The 18,574-nt window shown below is 46.4% G+C and overlaps 1 protein-coding gene across 8 annotated transcripts in view; it reads left to right on the forward strand.

Annotated features, from left to right (window-relative positions):
* Positions 1–18,574, forward strand: part of HIPK2 (homeodomain interacting protein kinase 2) — a 144,986-nt gene that overhangs the window by 85,052 nt on the left and 41,360 nt on the right. For all 8 annotated transcript variants that reach the window (XM_074825965.1, XM_074825961.1, XM_074825967.1 and 5 more), the window contains exons 3-5: positions 14,392–14,515; positions 16,615–16,734; positions 17,465–17,551. In XM_074825965.1, coding sequence (XP_074682066.1) covers positions 14,392–14,515; positions 16,615–16,734; positions 17,465–17,551 — 331 coding nt within the window. The remainder of the gene's footprint in view (positions 1–14,391; positions 14,516–16,614; positions 16,735–17,464; positions 17,552–18,574) is intronic.

Here is an 18,574-nt window from a genome sequence, read left to right on the forward strand (position 1 = left end):
CTAAATGATTACAGGCAGTTCATGATAATTGAAGATATGAATGTATACATAAGAGAGCCATTTCTTTCAAGAAAGGGAGGATCTTTGCCTTCATGTCCTGGGAAGTACTTTTGATTGTTTTATTTCTTTCTCTGGAGTAATTACTAAACTTCCTCTCAGCCAAAAGCATTCCTGATATATGGGGATTTCTTTGCCCTTTACAAGGACAGTACTGGCTACTTGCAAAACAGTCAAATTAAGAAATTACATCCATACTGCAGTGCAATTCAAGGACGAATTAGAAGTTAAAATTCTTCAGTCGGGAATCAGTCCAAATTCCCCTTGTGTATGGTGAAGAGAAGGAAAAGTTTGTTTTGTTTGATGTTTTTTTATGCAAGTTTTGTCTCTCCAAGATTTCTGTCATGGCCACCTAAGATTTTTAACATGCGGGAAATGTTTATATTTTTTCAGAACATCAAGATAGCTTTAAGAATTTGTTTTGGCAAGAAAAAAATTAAACTGTAAAAGGAGACATTTGAAGAGTCCCAGAAACAAATATATGACTATGTGTTGACATGTTATGAAGGTGTTGGGAGCGACTCCTTACTTAAAATTGTGTTGAAATTTGCACTTACTATGGATTTAAATTCATCAGCTTCACACTTTAATGATTGAATTTAGTCTCCTGATTTGGTACAGAGATGCGTTGGAGAACAATTGAATTTTCCATATGATGGGTTTAAATAGAGAATGAACTTCACTTTGCAGACTTTTCATTTTAAAAGTCTTCCTTCTGAAGCGTTGCCTGTCTCCCCACAAACATCGTGGTTCCTTTGGGACTATTTGCACACCATGCATGCGTTCTTGCTTGTATTCTGGCTTTCTGTCCAGCTCCAGTAAGGTATGTGGCACTAAAGGTTAAAGTCAGAGTAGTTCCTCTGCTAACAGCTGCAAGGGCTCTCTTCCCTGTCTGGACAATCAGAGAATTGCAGTCTTTGGCCTTAAAATGTGGCAGCTCCCATCCCCATGTGAGATAAGGTATTGGTGGGAGCAGAGGGCATTCACAGAAAGCACCACTCCAGAGATAGCCTTTTGGGCTTGCCCTGTCCATCCCATTGCTCTGTAGGCACTGGACCAGTGGGCGTTCAGACAGGAAGGGTTGTAACCTAGGAGGAGAGCTGGGGAAGGAGGGGATCTCAGGAGGAAATAGACTGGCGTTTGAAGCAAGCAGGTGAGCTGAGCAGAGTTTGGGAGTGGAGCAGGGGCTGGTGGGGACAGCAGGAGGAGTGCGAGGGAGGGGCAGGAACTAGGGGAACTGGCATTGGAGGTGTGGTGTGAGGGGAGCAGGGCCCCACTTGCTGCAGACAAGGCGCTGGTCCCAGCGAGCCCTCGGGGTGCTGCTCACCACCATCACCGTGCCCAGGGCCTGGTCTTCTGTGAGGAGCAGGCGGTACCCAGTTACCCTTCGGTGTTCGGGTTTGTGCTTGAGAGCCTTGGGCACTCGAGGTCCACACTGACACGATGCGTGCTGGAGGGTGTTTGTGTGCTGGCTTCTTCAGGGTAGCCGTGTGTTATCAGCAGCTTGAGATTTTAGTGATGATTCTTTGTCCTTCCTGCAGGTATGCTTAAGCCGTACTTCGTTGTACTCCTTACATAACTGACAATGGAATACTGATAGCTCGGGCTTCCCAGTGGGGCTGCTTACATCCATGTGCTCTATCTTGTCCCCATTGACTGCAGGATCCAGACTGTCAGTGGTCCCCCCAGTGGGTCAGGGACTGTGTTTTGTACAGGCTTGGTTACAGATCCCACTTAGCAGATGCTGAGCAGCAAGTCCAAGAGTTTCTATTTCCAGAGTGATGAGGGATCCCAAATTAGGTTGCAAGTCTTTTAGGGCAGGGACTGTTTTCTTACAGTTTTTTACAGCACCTAGTACAGTAGGGCCCTACTTAACCCTTCCAGATGTTAGCCCTAATATAAATACAATAAAAACAAATTAAATTCAGGGTGGATTTGTGTTTCTGCAATTCTGTGGAAGAGGAATGTTTTTCTGCAGTGCTGTGCCCTGCTGCTCATACAGGGGACTGTTGTCACTCGCTCCGCGGGCTGTGTTGATTCAAGTAGGGCTTGAGTTGAAGGTGGAAATTTTCAACATTCTGCAGCAGGAATAGCCTACTGGGGCAGCTCCAGGGTGCCCCTGCTATTCCCAGCCATGTGTACGTCCATGTGAGGGTCGACAGGCATTCCCAGGCTTTTCCTAGAACCTGTTTGTAGACCAGGCAGGCCCTCACAGCATAGGCAGGATGCTGCCACTCAGCAAGCAGGACATTAAAGTGGGTCTTGGGTTTTGTGAACTATTCCTGACATGACTATTGTCCTGTTGGGTGACATCTACAGGTCATTTCACCTCAAAATACTGGCTTACCTCAGTAATACCCATCTCTTTGGAAAGGGTCTTTGAATCTGTGTATTAATATTGCTATTCTCAAATATCGTAAATAGATGTTGTGGTCTAATATGGCACACTGTTCGCAAGGACCCCGTTTCTTTTCTTGGCTTTGCTACGTTCTCTCTGTATGATCTTGGGTGAACTGCTCCACCAGTCTGTTCCCCTGTCACCACACATCGCCTTAGATCATCAATTCTCTGGAGCAGACACAGTCCCTTAGCACGTCTTGTTTTAGCATCTAGCATTATGGGGCTCTGCTCTCCGCCAGGACTTCCGCGTGCTACAGAAATACAAATAGTTGCTACTAATAATAATATTAAATCTGCATGGCTCTTCACAGATAAGTAAAGGGCAATGCTCCTTTCTCCAAGGAGCAGGCAGGATAAGTACTTTATTTTTGTCTTTGTCTTTTTCTAATTAAAAAAAAGCCAGTAGACATGATTAAAAGAAAAAAAAAAAAAAGGTAGGCTGCAGTAATTTGATACTTTTAGCCTCAGACCTGCTACTTGTTCTATGAAGCCAATCTTAGGGTCGTGGCCTAAGTCTGGTTCATATCCATGGTTTCCAGGGCTAGAAATTCTTTGGAGCCTTATATTGACAGTTGGTTCAGTATTTGGGCTAATCCCATAAAACCACCATGCAGCTTGGTACAACTTGCAGTATTTGCTGTGAACAAAAGTCTCGGGGAATGTTACAGATCAGACGTGAGGAGCTTCACTTGGCCAATACGTGGCAGGGCTCTGGGCTGGAATGATAAGGGCTTGGGATGGAGCTGAGCATGGCAGAATGGAAGGCCATTGGAGATGAGAAGTCAACTCTTGTCTGTCTGTGTGTGCTTTGGGATTTTTTTAATTATTATTTCATTTCCAAAGAAATGCGACAGCAACAACAAAACATCTTAAATATTCAACAGTGAAAACAATAGATTTGAAAAGGAAAACAAAAAGTTAGAGCCAGCTCTGGCATTGGTGGACATTTGGCTCTGAGGGAAGCGAGAACAGCTTGGATTTGCATACTGCGGGTCAGAAAGCGGAGTCAGAATTATGCTTTCATTGCGGTGCATGAATGGGAGCACATAATTGGCATTCTTCCCCTCTTGATCAGATGCCTCCTTCGGGGGATCTCTGCACCCAATACGTTGCGGCTCATCCATTCACTGCCTGGCATGGATAGGGCTTTTGTTTTCAAATTATGATTTTCCTATTCTCTGATTTCTTCCATAACCTGGGAAAGCCCCAGCTCTCCCCCCTCCATGCATTACCCTTTGTTTCGGAGAACAACCAGAGGTCACACTGTGCTGAATGTAGCTGTTGTTGCATCACCCCCTGTGCATGTTTCTGCTCTTCTGGGTCAGTGTGGAGCTGATGACCCCGGGGCAATGGTCGTGGTGCTCAGCACTGTGCACCTCCTCTGAAGTTTATGGAGTCCTGCATTTCTGAGTCCAAAGAGATGAGCATGACTGTGATCAGGCCAGTAGGGCTTCCTTCAGGGATGTATGAAGATGCACTTCTGGCTGGGACAAGCTTAGTATGTCTCTTGGCTGACCCAAGACCTGGCTTTCTTTTCCATTATTTGGTTTAATAGCTTTTCTTGCCTCCCAAGATTTCCAGCTCAAGTGCAACAAGGACTTGCTAGCAGATTCAGCAAAGCACTTACATGTATGCTTAACTTCAGCTCCATCCAGTGCCCTTGCCGGGTCTTGGGCACCTGTTTGCTTTAGGTGATGCATATGGTAAAGGGTTTTGCTGAACTGGAGCCACAGCCTCTGGCAAGTGCATATACTGCTGCTAAAAACCCATGTCCATTCAGACATCAGCAGTCACGTGGAACCCTTTCCGGCTGGATGTCAGGGCCTGGTCCTCCTCCCTGTGTGGTTCCCTGTTGGCACTGCCCACCCAGGGCTTCCTCCCTCATCCTGGATGCATTTGCAGTTGCTCTCTCCACAGAGTCACTGGCCAGACCAAATGCCACTTGGCCATGTCCCATCCTTTCCTGGGACCATGCTCACCCTGCTGTTGATCTTGGATCCGCCCAGCGGCAAAGGCAAATAGGAACTAACAGCGATTAATGGCTGGGGCCTGCCTCTTCATTTATCCACAGACAAATGTTTTAACCTGTCAGTGCTAAGAAATCATATTGATTGGAGAGATTTTGTTTTATTCCTTGGGTTTGTTAATCAAAAGGGTGAGTCCTCCTTTAATATCTTCCTGCCTTGGGCTTGGTTCTACTGTACCTTGTCCGAAAAAGCCTTTATTTTCAAGGCACAAGGAAAATGATGTTTATAAAATATAAACTACGGGAATTTTCATTCCCCTCTGGCTTTAGGAGGAGGAGAGCAGCTGGTAGAGAGTGGTTGAGAAAGGCTTTATCTGCTGTATTTTGGTTACTGTGCTTTGAGTGATGGGTTTAATAATTGATAGAGCAATTTAGCAATGATCCATAATCCTGAAAGAAGCCTACGCTCCTCTCCCTCTCTCTCCCTCCCTCCCTCCCTCTGAGACTGACAGGCTGCTCTCAGTGTTTTTGTCTGCAAAATTTCATCCCTTGGTTTCTGTAAACAGCCTGACATGGGAGAGGGGGAAAAAAAGCAACTGTTTCTAAATCTTTTGTCTTCTTTCCACAAACAGCTGCGCTGCCTTCACCAGCTCAGGGCTTCAGTCATTTGCTCACACACTCTTGCTGAAGAGAGCAGGAGGTTTTCTTTCAGGCCCTAGCCTAAATGGAATGTGTATGTGCAATGTATATAGGAGAACAGAGTGGTGCAGAGCCTCCCGGCAGGGACCCCTCTCTCCCCATTTAAACCCAGGCTTTGTTCGTGGCTGAATCCGGCTTTCTTAATCCCAAGAAAGGTACGTAGCGATGGCAAGTGCCTGGGGTACGCTTAGTGTGCTTTGCTTGAAGCTCTTCCAGGATTAACCCATGGAAATTGCTTTTCCAAAGAGCCTCATGCTGACGGTCGCAGCAAGTGTCAGGATCACACTGGGGTGCCTGGTGTGTGTCTGTGTGAAACCCCATTTTTAAAATGGGTGCACACAATCTGTGCTTGCTGAGCTTGTCCCCATAGCAGCACAGGGCTGTGTTTGCAGGCGCGCAGTGTGCATCCCCTCCATGGGGGCAGGGAGTTTCAGCCTCCCTGTTGGTGATGTCCACCTCTCTCTTCATCCACAATAAGTGCAGGAAGAGAGCAGAAAAGACAAGACAGAAAAAGGAGACAGAGGTAAGCAGGAGAGAAAAAGAGACAAGGCTATAGGTACTGAATATGTGTTGAGGCCACAGGGAGGAGGTACAGCCTGGCAGGAAGATGGGTATAGGCAAAGTCAAGTGAGATGTATTAAGTTATGTTTTTCCATATGTGTTACGGAGATGCCAGATTGACAACAAGTTGTAATTAAGCATGACATAAAGTCAGCTATGCACAGCTGTATTATTCCTTAGAATTAAAAGGGGTGAGGTCCTTCGGGGCACAGAAAAGTTTGACACTCTACCATGGGAGGTTTGTAAGACAAGCTGGCTGAACACTTGCCAGGAGTGACATAGGCATGGATGGCCCGATAATCAGTGCAGGGAGGGGAGTGGGTGACTTCCCAGGTCAGGGTCAGCTCTGTCAGCCTCTGACACCATCCTTTGGAGTATTTTCACCCTTCCCAGTCAGCACCCTGGTGGAACATGAGTGGTGTCAAGGGACGGGTAGTTTAGTCTGCTTCTATGATTTATTTGCTATTAAATACCCTTAGTAATGATAGGCTCCTGAGGCTTGTTCAATAATTATGCCAATCAAGTCCAGAAGTAATTCTTGTGTACCTTGCTCTCTGTTTTTAAAAGATAGAACTCTGTGTATATACTTGCTAAAAACACCCTGGGACCTGCATCTGTGCTGCCCGAAACACTCCCAGCTATGTAGTGTTTTGCCTGGATGTAGGATGGTTGTGGTGACCTTCCTATTGACAAGCATATAGTTACCGCACCATACAGTGGCTCAGGTGGGAGGGCACCTCTGGAGGTCATTTAGCCCAACCTGTTTCTCAAGGTAGGGACAGCTGTGAGATCAAGGTCAGGACTTTGTCTTGTCAGATCTTAAACGCCTCCAAGGATGGCGACTGCACAGCCTCTCAGGGCGGCCTGTGCCAGGGGTTCATTATCTGCACAGTGGAGGTGTTTTCCCTGTCCCCAGTGGGAACCTCCCCTCTTTCAGTTTATGTCTTATCATCTCCGCTTTCTGCAGCCCACCTGACCAAAGGGTCTGGCATCATCTCCTCCATGTGGTGGAGAAGGAGGCAGGCTGCTGTCAGGTCCCCCATGGCTGTCTCTCCCCCTGCTGAGGTTGCTTCAGTTTGCCCATGCACTGGGGGCCGCAGGCTGAAGATGGTATCCAGATGTGGTTTCACAGGTGTGGCTGGAGGTGGGTCATCATGTTCCTCAGTCAGCTGGCCCTGCTCCAGGGAAGCCGTTGGTCCAGCTGCGACCAGGGTCCTCGTTTCAGCCCACTGCCCCCTAAGTTAAGGTGCTAATGGCCTTTCTCGCTGAGCAGTTCCCCAGTTGTCACCAGGGCTCATCCTTCCCAGGGGCAGGACTCTGCATTTATCCTGGCTGTATTTCAGAGGGTCCCCATTGGTGCATGCCTCCTGCCCATCCAGGTCCCTCTGGGTGGCAGCCCTGCTCTCAAGCACATCACCAGGTCGCTCCAGTTTGGAGTCACCCATAAACTGGATGAGAGTGCACTCTGCCTCCTCCCCCAGGCCAGTGATAAAGATGTTAAACAAGACCAATTCCGGGATAAACCCCTGAGGTACCTCACTTGTTACCAGCCTCCAGTTTATATTTATGTCCTGTAACATAAACCATCACCGAAGGCTGAGTGGATCCAGCTTCCAGTCCTCTGAGCTGATAGAGATATTTTTTGATGTGTTGCAAACTAATCTTGAGGGATGGGCAAGGGCAATGTGAGCAATGCACTGTTGGAGCTACCCTCTAGTGGTGGTTGTGCTGGTGGTCTGACAGCCCTGGAAATGGCTTTGGCTACACCCACAGTCCTTTCCAGAAACCACATGTAGCTATGTTTGACCTATGAAATAGGGAGCGTGTTAGTAGGCCCTTTAGAGGCACCGTCCTTCCTTACAACTCAAAACAAAACATCTTTGTGGGTAAACAGCATACTCTGATAGATTGGGTGATGTTCTTCAATGGCCCTTTCCCTCCCTCATGAATATCCCTGTGATGACTAAACTCTCCAGGATTTGAACTTTATGCTGGAATCTGAAAGGCATGGTGTGCCTGCATGTTCTGGGATGAGTCCTGACTCCGAGGGCTGTCCCTTCTTGCAATTCTGCTGGATTGATGCTTCCCAACACAGTCCGGAGTTCCTGGCAGTTCTTGAGGCCCTAGCGAGCGGTCTGCAGAGCTGTAGCACTTCTGTATGGGCTTCAGCTGAGCATCCGATCAAAATCCCATGCTTGGGGATGCACGAAAAATGTAGAGGTCCCACAGCGAAGCCAGCAATGAGGGTGAGCACGGCTCTCCCCAGCTGGGAGCAGCCCTGCTGGGGTCTGGAGCTGCTCTCCTGCCCACTGCATGGGATGGGGAAGTGAGGGAGTGAGCAGGAGCTGTTGGTGCTTGTAGGTGTTGAGCTCTGGTCTTGATGGCTGGCTTTTTCACACATGGGAAGTCTGCGGCTGTCCAGCTGTGGAGCAGAGGAAGGCCTTGAGTCTGGGGGTCATTGGTATTAGATATCTGCATCCCTTCCAGGTGTCTGTGCAAGTGGAGAGGTGGAGGGATGAGGGAAATAGCAACTATAACCTTTTACTCCCAGAATATGAGCCTGTCTCCTTTTACAGCCTGGCACTTAAGAAGTGATTTGGGGTCTGAGAGGTACAGAGGGACAAAAAAAGGTGCTGTGTAGTCTTCATCTCCATTAACTAAGAGCTAAGGGTACTCTACATGCTACAGTATATGGCAATAAAAAGTGGATAACTCTGCAAAATACAAAAGGATCAAGTGAGCAGGTATGAGAAAGAGTCCATAAAGATGCCAAAGAAAAAGGGTTCAGCTGAGAGGAGGATGGAACCCCATCATTTAAATAAAACCCCCTTTGTAAGACATGTGAAGGATGCAGTTCCTCCTCCTCACAGGAGGTATCTTGGTGCGTAGCCCTGGGTGTGCAGCCTGTCAGTACATACCTACTTGGGCCAAGGGATTGGGCTCCTGCCTCTCTGCCTCTGTCCAGGGCTTTCTGGATGGAGATGTGAAAGCTACTGCTTCCTGAAGTTCAGGCTTTGGCAGCTGAGACTAACAGGTAGAGGACGACAGGAGGTGTGTATATCGACACAGCAGACAGCATCACTGTAGGTCTGTCTGCACTGCCTGCAGCTGCCCACAGCCTTCTTTTAGAAGCATCACCTCAAAGGCAAGAAGCAGGCACACTCTCTGCTCAAGGTGCCAGCAAGTATCAAGTTTTAAGTTATATTTTTGTCTGCTGTGTATACTTGTCCGTGAAGGACTCTGCTGAGACAATCACGCTCGGCCACAGGACCCTACCAGAGGTGGTAAATTATCCCCAAGGAGGGTAGTTTGCAGGGGAGTTTTAAAATTCACAAAGAGCCCAGCTCTCTGAATCCAAGTCTGTGGAAATGAATTTTTTTGGCATTTGTTTTTAATGTCCTGTGATGTGTGGGTGAAAAAGCCAGCAAGCTAGACTGGTAATTAATTTTCCTGACAGAAACACCAGACAATGAAATTACCCTGCCACAAAGCAGGGTTGCTAAAGTAAATACTCTGCCAGCAGCAGGCCTGAAAACAGGACGGGGTCATATGTGAGGTGCAAGCAAATGACGAGATGGCACTTCTGCCTCTGGGGACTTGTGGGCGCTGCCAGCATGGGGACTTGTGTCCTGTGTCGCCGGCACCCAGCGCTGGCAGCTCTCTGGTATATGTGGGCACATTGAAGCTGGGCTCCAAGGTGATGGGGGACTTTCTGGACCCAGCGCCGAGCCAAGGAGCAGGTCACTCTGTGCTGTCCAAGGGAGTAATCTGGTCTGAGAAAGGGGTAGGAGATGTGTGGAGCAGGCATGGACTGGTTGCTTCTCTCCTGGAGATACAGGCTTCTGGGTGGGCTCTTTGGTCTCTCCTAGGTTGATGGTGAGCAGTTTCCAAATCTTTGGTCTATGCTGGCAAGATCTGTGTGAGCTGTAGAGCAGGTTGTGCCTGCGTGTACAGGAGGGGAGTGCCTGGGAGATGTCAAAGGCAGCTCGCGGGAGAGGAAGGACAGGAGGGCAGAGTTTTCTGTTTTCCCTCCATGTGTCTCATACCAGAGGCTGGAATTACTGTGCCGAGGGGCTGCAGATGCACAGCCAAAAAACTGGGGGAGAGCTGAAATGGGGACGTTCCTGCATGTACCAAGGTATCTGGCAACATGCTGCCTTAGCGTGGTTTCAAACAAGATCCCCACCACAGTCGAAAGGCTTGGTGAGTCTGTGTTAAAAGCAGTAATACTGGGGCAGAAAACACTTCCCTGTGCAGCTGTGGAGAGAGCTGCTGAAGATCTCAGTGCTGTTCTGGGAAGTCCTGCCATCATGTGAATCATCTTTCTGATTTATAATTGCAGTACTCTGATGTGCGGACTTTAACAGGGTATTTTCCCCTGTTTCATAGTATTACCAGCTGCAGAATGGAGAAATCCCACATAAGAACTGGCTAAGACATGGAAATGTTTTCCTTCCCATTGGAAAAGAGAATCACACCATTCTTGGAGCAGCTGAGCTAAATTGCAGTGCTTTTAGGAATAAAAGGGTCAGTTATGGAGTGGCCTGCATGCACATTTTAGGACCAGTTATTTGATATATTATCTATAAAAAGTGGTGGATTAGCAGTGAGGTGCTTAAGTGTGCAGATACCACAGACTTGCTTAGGTGAGGCTGCGAAAAGAATGAGGAACATTTAAGGGCCTTTATCTAGATTACAGACTACATTATGGCAGATCAGCAGAGTCCTGAAAGACAGTAAACATTGGAAGAGGAAAACTGAACCATTTCTACATAATTCTATGTCCTAAATTAACTGCAGCTCCTCTGGAGAAAGGACTGTGTGTCTCAGAGGATCTCTCAGATAAAACATCTGCCGAAATACCTCCTGTCACTCCAAAAGCAAACAAAATATTAGGCTCAGGGAAGACTGGAACACGAAAGTATTCTGCAAATAGTGTAAAATAAGTCTTGGGAATATCCTCATGTTTAACTGTTTCTAGGTCTGTTCAGCCTGTCTCCAAGAAGTCATGTCAGGAAGAGGAGTTGTAGGGCCAGGCAGTGGGAATGAATTGAAGCATCCATGGGATGGAAGACTGAGAAGCCAGAAGCTGCTGCAAACAAGGGAGAACAGGGCAGAGAGATAAAAATAGCTTGTGCTAAAAGAAAGGTTATTCAAGCACTTCCGTCTTCACCCCTAGGCCAAGCCATGTGAACATGAAGTGAGAGGTGACAAATTTAAACCTGATGAAGGAAAATCAGGTTTTAAAAAACTTGACTTAAGATGCTATTGAAGGCAGAAGGTTTGCCTGTGGAACTCCATGCCACAGCATGTGATTGAAGTCAAGATCTCACCTTGTCTTGAAAAATTGACATGTTTATATTAAGAAAAAGAGGAGTTCCATGTGTTAGATGTAGGTCTGTATGCAGAAGGATCTATGCATCCATAACTGAGCATACAGAACAATTTCCACCCAATAGAGGTTCAGAAGGCATTTTATCAGTGGACAAGTTGTTTCATTACAGAACTTGTAGCATCCTCCACCAAAATGCTTGGCATTGGCCTTTAGCGGAGTGCCAGCAGGCAGGCAGACCGCTGCTCCTCCTCAGGTGACTCCAGCTCTCTTTTGCGCCGCAAATGGGAGGTGTCTGCTAGCTGAAAATCTGGAAGCTGGTGTGGTGTCTGATACCTGTCATTCTTGTGGTGTCTTAATGACTGCCTAATTAAGTTAACAAGATCTTTTTGTCTTAGGGCCACTCCCTTTCCATGGAAAAATTGCAGTCATGATGCGAAGGCAGGGCTGGGAGAAAGCCACAGCAAATGCTGGCTGTGGTGTACGTAGGGCACCATATCACTTCATTCTGGCCTCCTTCTCACAGGAGTTTTCATCGCTGTTCGAAAATTATCATCTGTTTGGGGCTGAACAGGCAAAGATTGCAACTAATGTTTAGGCTTGATTGAGTAATGCGAATACCAGCTTTCAAAAAAGTAAAATAAAATAAAGCTATCTCACCACCTCCCCTCCCTGCAACGATAGGTCTGGTTTAATATAATGAATGGTGTTCTGTTTAGTTGCCTTGTATGTGTTTAAATGGTACGGACACTACTTTTGTGCTTTTCTTCCCAACAGTGGAGGTACAAAACTTCTTTGGTGTGTGAAAAAGAAATTCTCTCCTAAGTGCTGCACTCCAGAAGCTGGAGCTTTAAGAAAAATGCGCTGGACAGCCGAAGACTCATGAGAAAAAAAAAAAATTAAAATTTTAACCTCAAATTCTAGGTCATCCCTTCTTACAGGGGTCTGGAGGTGTTGGCAGCATAAGCGTGGGGCGGGAGGGAAGGAGGTGCGTGCTGCATATGACAGCAGTGGAAGTGATTTTTATGAACAGGGACGTTTCTACACAAAATCACGTTGGGAATATCCCACTGATAGTCCACCCCTTCGCTCCCTCCACTTGAGTTAGTGGGAGGGATTTGAAGTTCAGGCGATGCGTGGCTGAGCTCTCATTAGTGACCAGGGACATTTCGTTCACAATGTGGAAGGCAGACAGGGAGAGGCAGATGGCTTTGAATGCAGGATTTACATAGTAATGAGATTCAGGTCACCATAGCTGTCTTTTTCTCTCTGCATTTTGTCTAGGTGTTGAGTAGTGACGGAATGGGGAGGAAAGGAGGAAAATTAACCCCTTGTTCCTAAGGAGAGATTGATGCTAGAATAAAAAGGTTGTCACAATGGGCTGAAGAACAGTGGGGTATAAGAACAAGCATAGGTGAAGCTAGAAGGGCTAAAGGTAGCTGCTTTTTAAGTTTCTGGCATGTTTTTGTTGGAATGGACCAAAGTATCCTAACCTTGAAATCCTAGAATTTCCTGTAATTTTTACATTCTGCACTGCTGGTTTGAGAACAGATAGTTTGGGGCTTTAGTCATTACCAGTCAACCCAAAATTAGGAAGTTTGTGGACTGAAGATGGGGCATGGATTCTTGCTACAGGGCCTTTGCTTATTTCTTTGGAAAAAATTACCCATTTTGCTTGATTTCTTGGCTAAAGACTTGTCTTCACATGACTATGCAATGGTGTGATTAAAACATAATATTTTCCACTGCAATTGGTAATCCTTAGTATGATCTCACTAGTGTCAGATCTTATCCTGATGACAGATGGAAACTGGGAACCATGGGCCCTATTTCTAGCCTTGGATGATGGCACTTGATTTGCTCAATAGTCAACCCCAGGCATTCCCAAAATATGCATCAGGGCCTGAGAAATCCCAAGGCTATTTTTAAAACGATGAAAGTTTTCAAATAATTTATGTTTCTTTCTTTTATCTGTCTTCTGCTTGTTGGGTTTTTTTTTTTTTATATTTAGAGGAATATGGGAAAGTAAGTTATTCTTTCTGTTGTACATCACCTGACTTCAGAAGCTGGGGCTTTAGTAGTGTTGCAAGATCTGCAAGAAGAGCAGGAGAGAAAGCCTTAGGTGATCCCTGTGTGAGATAGAAACTATGGCACTTAATTGCATGTGGAAGTCTGGGCTGAGGTAGGGAAAGGAAGGAAGGTCTTTGTGTGTGGAGGTGGGTTTTGTATAAGGTTTTCAGTATTTGTAAGGTACTTTTGATTCTTCCACATAGAAGTTGTTTTTGAAATACAAAGCATTTGGTGTGCTAAGGGGAGGATTCGTCTTGTCTCACCTTGGCCACTGGAGTTTAGTCTCAGAGAAGAAAGATTCAAACCATCCCAAGACAGTAGGACAAATCCACCTTGGGGGGGGATGTGTGTCTTCCATTGACTGCACTGTACCTGGCTAAGATTGGACTTCTACCTGGCTGAAAAGTGAAATGACCCTTACCTTAAGGTCCTCTGGCAGTCTGAGCTGAGACTGGTCTTGCTTATTTGGGCGTCTCCTCCGCACCCCATCCAAGGATCCTCCTGGAGAGCCAATGCAAGGCTTTTACCTTTTTCTCTACTCCCTCAGCAAGGCTAATCCTGAAACTCGCTGAGCAGAGGTGCCTCAGTGGGCATCTCCTGAAGCCAGCAGTAAATGCATAGCAGGAGTGCCACTGCATTTTGTCTGTTTGGCCTGGAAGGGAAGAGGAAATCTAATCAGGTGCCTGGGACAGACTGGGAAGTGAAGGCTTCTTGGCTACTTCCTCCTGAGGAAAAGGCTTAGGTCTAATAGATCTAATTGTATTATTTCTCTGCTTTATAGTTACATCCATTTGTTTAAAAACTCAGTAATCCTTTTATACCAATCCTGTAATGATTATTTAATGTCTGGCTGTTTGTGAAGCCCACCGAGCTGTGTGAATGGAGGATGCTTCACCACAGGGAGTCTGCACAGTTCCTCCACAGGATAGTGAGCTGGGCCCAAGAGCCTTGAGTGGGGGCCTTAATTGGGTGGCCTTGGACGCATGATGTTTGTTTTGTGCTTCATTTTCCCACCTGCCAAATGAAAATAATGGTAGTTCTCTCCTCTGCAAACTGCTGTGAAATGTAGTGCTGTCTCTTGACTAAATACTGCCAGAGGACGCTTCTACAAGGATAAATATTCACCAACTCATGCTTGATTAGCAGATACTTTGCCGGTGGTCAGTGGAGCCCTCAGCTCCTTAGGAGCAGTGACACTTGTGGGCAGCAGGCAGCTTCATGAGCATTGCGCTCTGCACGGGCCTCCCCACACCAGCTGAGCGGATCCGCTCCTGTTGCTGATGTTTTCTGATGTCTTCCTTTGCAGAGCCCCTGAAATCATCCTCGGTTTACCGTTTTGTGAAGCAATCGATATGTGGTCGTTGGGATGTGTCATTGCAGAGCTGTTCTTGGGCTGGCCGTTGTACCCAGGAGCTTCAGAGTATGATCAGGTGGGTATGGATACTGCCCTAGATGCTGGTAAGTGCATGGATGTTTTTCCTATCTTGTGTCAGCGTGAACAGATACCAACTTCTCCTGTTTTGCTAACAGGTGTTTCTCACCCTCCCAAGTCAACTTTTTCATTATCCACCTGGGGTACTTATTCTAGGTAACCAGTGTGCTCTTTAGTACGCTGGCTTTTAAGTCCTGACTGCCAAAGTGAAATCTCAATCAAGAGTCAACAGTGCTGTTGACTGGAGAGCTCTGTGTTTGTGTCTCCTCACTGAGCAGAACAGGCACCCTTTCTCTGCTGTAACAGCAAGGACTGAATAGAGGTTTATTTGTTAGAAGAAACTGCATGATCTCTGCTGCGTTTCATAATCCCTTTTACAAGGGTGCATATTAAACACAGTGACAAGAAGGAGAACGTTCACAGTGGTGTAGGTTTCCAGTTAATGTAAGCTGTCGTGCTTCTCTCCCTATAGGCTTTTTTGCTCCTTTTGTAGTTCTAAAACTGATAGCGCAGCGGCTGCTAGAGCCAGGGCTGCAGAACACTTTCCATTCCCATAGTCTTCTTCGGGGTGATCTTAGCTTTCTGCAAATGAGGCCTGAAAAGGGTCTTTTTTTCTTTTAGAAAATTCAAAAAAAAAAAGAGCAGGGTAATAAATAAATAAATAAGTTTTTCATATATGCAAATGTTTCTTTGATGTAACTAGTATTTTTCAGTCAGAGCTTTAAAGGTGAAATTTATCAGGGGAAATAAACAGCAGTGAGGAGCAGGGCCATTAGTGACTCCAAAGTAAATCAGAGGGAGCTGAAAAACTTACAAGCATTTAGAAATCAGATACCAGGCATGAAGAGTAGATTTCTTTCTCCTCACCCCACAAAAGCCATAAAACACACAGCTGAAAAAGAAATCACCGTACATACCTGCCCAGCTTAACTGCCCAGCTCAAAGCTTCCTTCAGTGAATTATGGTGAGGCCTCCTGGGGAGCTGGGAAAGGGGCAGGGACTGATCCTGGCCCCTCACTGCAGCCCAGCTCGCCCTGCAGCACTGGTGCCGGGCTGCAGGCAGGGTCCTGGTGCTTCTCAGGCACGCAGGCTCCAATGGACCTGAGGAGCTGCAGAGTCAAGCAAAGTGCGCTCAGTGAACTGGGTCCTGAGAACTTGGAAGTCTGAAGCCACGTCTGCTTTTTATGCCTTTATTTATTTATTTTATCCCCCTCTGTCTCTTCTTTCAAAACCACTTTCCATTGTTCCCTAGAATTTTCTAGCGTAGATGACTATTTTTAGTAGTTTTGCAGAGTTTGCAGCAGTTTTGCAGAAACATTCAGCAGTCAGGAGATGCTAAAGTTAAGGCTTCCTGTGCACCCCAGGCGTGTGTGAGATCAGTCTCTAATTGTGTAATCACAGACCCTTTCTCCTTTGAATAACTAAATTGAAGTCTGAGATCCTGGAAACACATGTGTAGCATCTTTTAGCTGTGTGAGTGCCAGCGAGGTCATAGTCATGGAAGTAACCCCAAAACAGATGAAGTCATGTAGGCAGTAGAGATGAAGTACTTTACATACCATGAGGGTGTCAGTTCATTTGAGTGTATATTTCATCTAAGTTCAAAGATAGTCACTTCATAGTCCTCTGTTTTGAACTTCAAACTGCTCCTAGGAAAGGCTGTGCGCTCAGCTGGTGGAAAAAACAGCCAAAGTTAGAACACAAACATCAAATTGTTGAACTTATCTCCTGGAGAGGAGAGTGTGACATAAAAAGGTGCGAAGCGGTGAAACACCCCATTGAAATCTCTGTGTGGGTCTTCCTCTTTGACCTCTAAAACCTAGGGACTTTCCTCCCTTTATCCGCAGGCTTTGTGGGAGCGTACCGTAAGGGTGAGTTTCCAGTGATGTATGTGATAAACGGAGGATTGCTGCACAGGAATTCTCTTTCTTCTCATTCCTTGCACTGGTCTTGGTTTTTTTGGTGAAGTCTAGCTACGTGCTACATTTTCTCTTTCTTTCTTTGTTCTGTTGTTTTAAATGCCTCCTGCCCTCCTTCAGGGAAGACCTCCAGAGATCTTCACAGGATGAACAGTGACCTCTCATCCTTCTCTTACAGATTCGCTATATTTCACAGACACAGGGCTTACCAGCAGAGTATTTGTTAAGTGCAGGGACAAAGACTACGAGGTTTTTCAACAGGGATACAGACTCACCATATCCTTTGTGGAGACTGAAGGTAAGAAGACTCTCCCTTGTTTCTTTTACCTTGCAGTTGTTGGTTGGAAGTGAGGAGACATTCAGGTCACCTCAGGGCCTAGGTCTCTGCTTTTTGCAATGCAGCACAGACATCGGGGTGGGTATAGCCCGAGGTAAAACTGTCATCCCCAAAGTCTGCAGCCCTTAGCCCACCCGCTCGGCACTGCTTTGTGGGAAATTTAAGTCCGGAATTGACCTGGAAATCTCCTTCGAAGTAGTCAATGAATTAATGTGTAGTTCAAATGAAACATGCCCTGGGCAGTCTTTGCTCTAATATCTAATGCATTGGGGCAGGGGAGAAAAAAAGGCATTTCAATTCTGATAATCAAACCCGCCAGTAATGCAAGTGAGCCTTGAGTCTCTCATACCAGCATGCTTGTCTGCATCCAGTCCCCAAGGAGAGAGGCCAGTGGGCTTCTGGCTGTAAGGATGGGATGCTGAGCCTCACACTGGAGCGGGTGTAAGAGACCTTTGTGACTCCCATCGTAGTTGGGAGGATCCTCTGAAGTGAAAAAGAAGAGATACATCACCTTGTGACACAAAAGGTGTCATATAACCATAGCGGAGATAGCGTAAATGTTATCTGGTCAGGCAAGAGAGACACAGTGGTCTCTGATGAGGGAAGGGTAAGGCACAAGCTGGAAGTGGCACATAACCCGCAGCTGATTGCAGGGCAGTTCTGGTCAATGCCTGTCTCCTGTTTTGCGCAGACGCCAGATGATCACGAGGCAGAGACGGGGATTAAGTCGAAGGAAGCAAGAAAGTATATTTTCAACTGTTTGGATGATATGGCACAGGTAAGAGCATTGGTGAGTAACCAGTAAGACTGCCTCACATGCTTTGGGGCAACGCTAACAAAGGAGAACTACATGATTTCTCCATGTATCCTATTCTTGTGCCAGCTCTTGAGAAATACCAGGATTATGCCTACCAAATCAGCTTGTTATGTGCTGCTTTGTAGGGGAAACTGCACACAGGGGCATGTGGGCTCAATGGGCTGTAGTAAAGCAGCCTTGGAAAGTGGCTAAGTTGTATCTCTGAGTGTTGAAATCCTGTGCTTTCTCTTGTCTCTCCAGTGCTTCTCTATGTGACCACTGGCAAGTCACTTACTTCTTTGTGCTTTAGAGTTTCCACTTGTAAAACAGTGACATTGGAAATAATCGCCGTGGCTGCAGAAGAGCGCGCTGTCCGTAGAATGTGGCTGTCTGGGGGAATGGGGAGTACTAACGCACTGTGTCAATTCCGTGTGGTTGTGAAAGCGAATTCCAGCATAACCACTCCTGTGACTGGAGTTTGTGTTAGCAAACAAACTAGTGCGCAAAACTGGCACAGCACTAGCGCACAACACTAGCCCAAAGCTGGAGTTTGTGCTAGGAAGTCTAGACATCATAGCGTTCACAAGCAAATGGAGGGCTGAAATCGGGTGAGACTGTATAAATGGATGAAATAACATAATGTTTTTTTTTTCCTGGCACCTGATACATGAATGGAATGTTTCTCATAAACCCACTGACAATTTTTATTTATTTTATATATTTTTTGCTCACAGAACACATAGTTAAGTATCTGATAGCACAGTCCTTTATGTGATAAATATACTGATTATCAGAGCTTGCCTGCTACCACATGGAAGCTGTTCATCTTCAGTGAAGGGTGACTAAGTGTTTCATTAGCCATTGACCCAAGCGAGATGAACACTTAACAGTCTGTCTAGAGATCTGACATGCACAAGCCAGATGACTAGCCACTGTGGAGTCTGCCATGTGACTTCAGCAACTACCCCTTTAGACAGAGAAGCTTGCAGGGCATGTGCTCCAACG

Source organism: Strix aluco, chromosome 5 (genome assembly GCF_031877795.1).
Source record: "Strix aluco isolate bStrAlu1 chromosome 5, bStrAlu1.hap1, whole genome shotgun sequence".
Classification (NCBI taxonomy): Eukaryota; Metazoa; Chordata; class Aves; order Strigiformes; family Strigidae; genus Strix; species Strix aluco.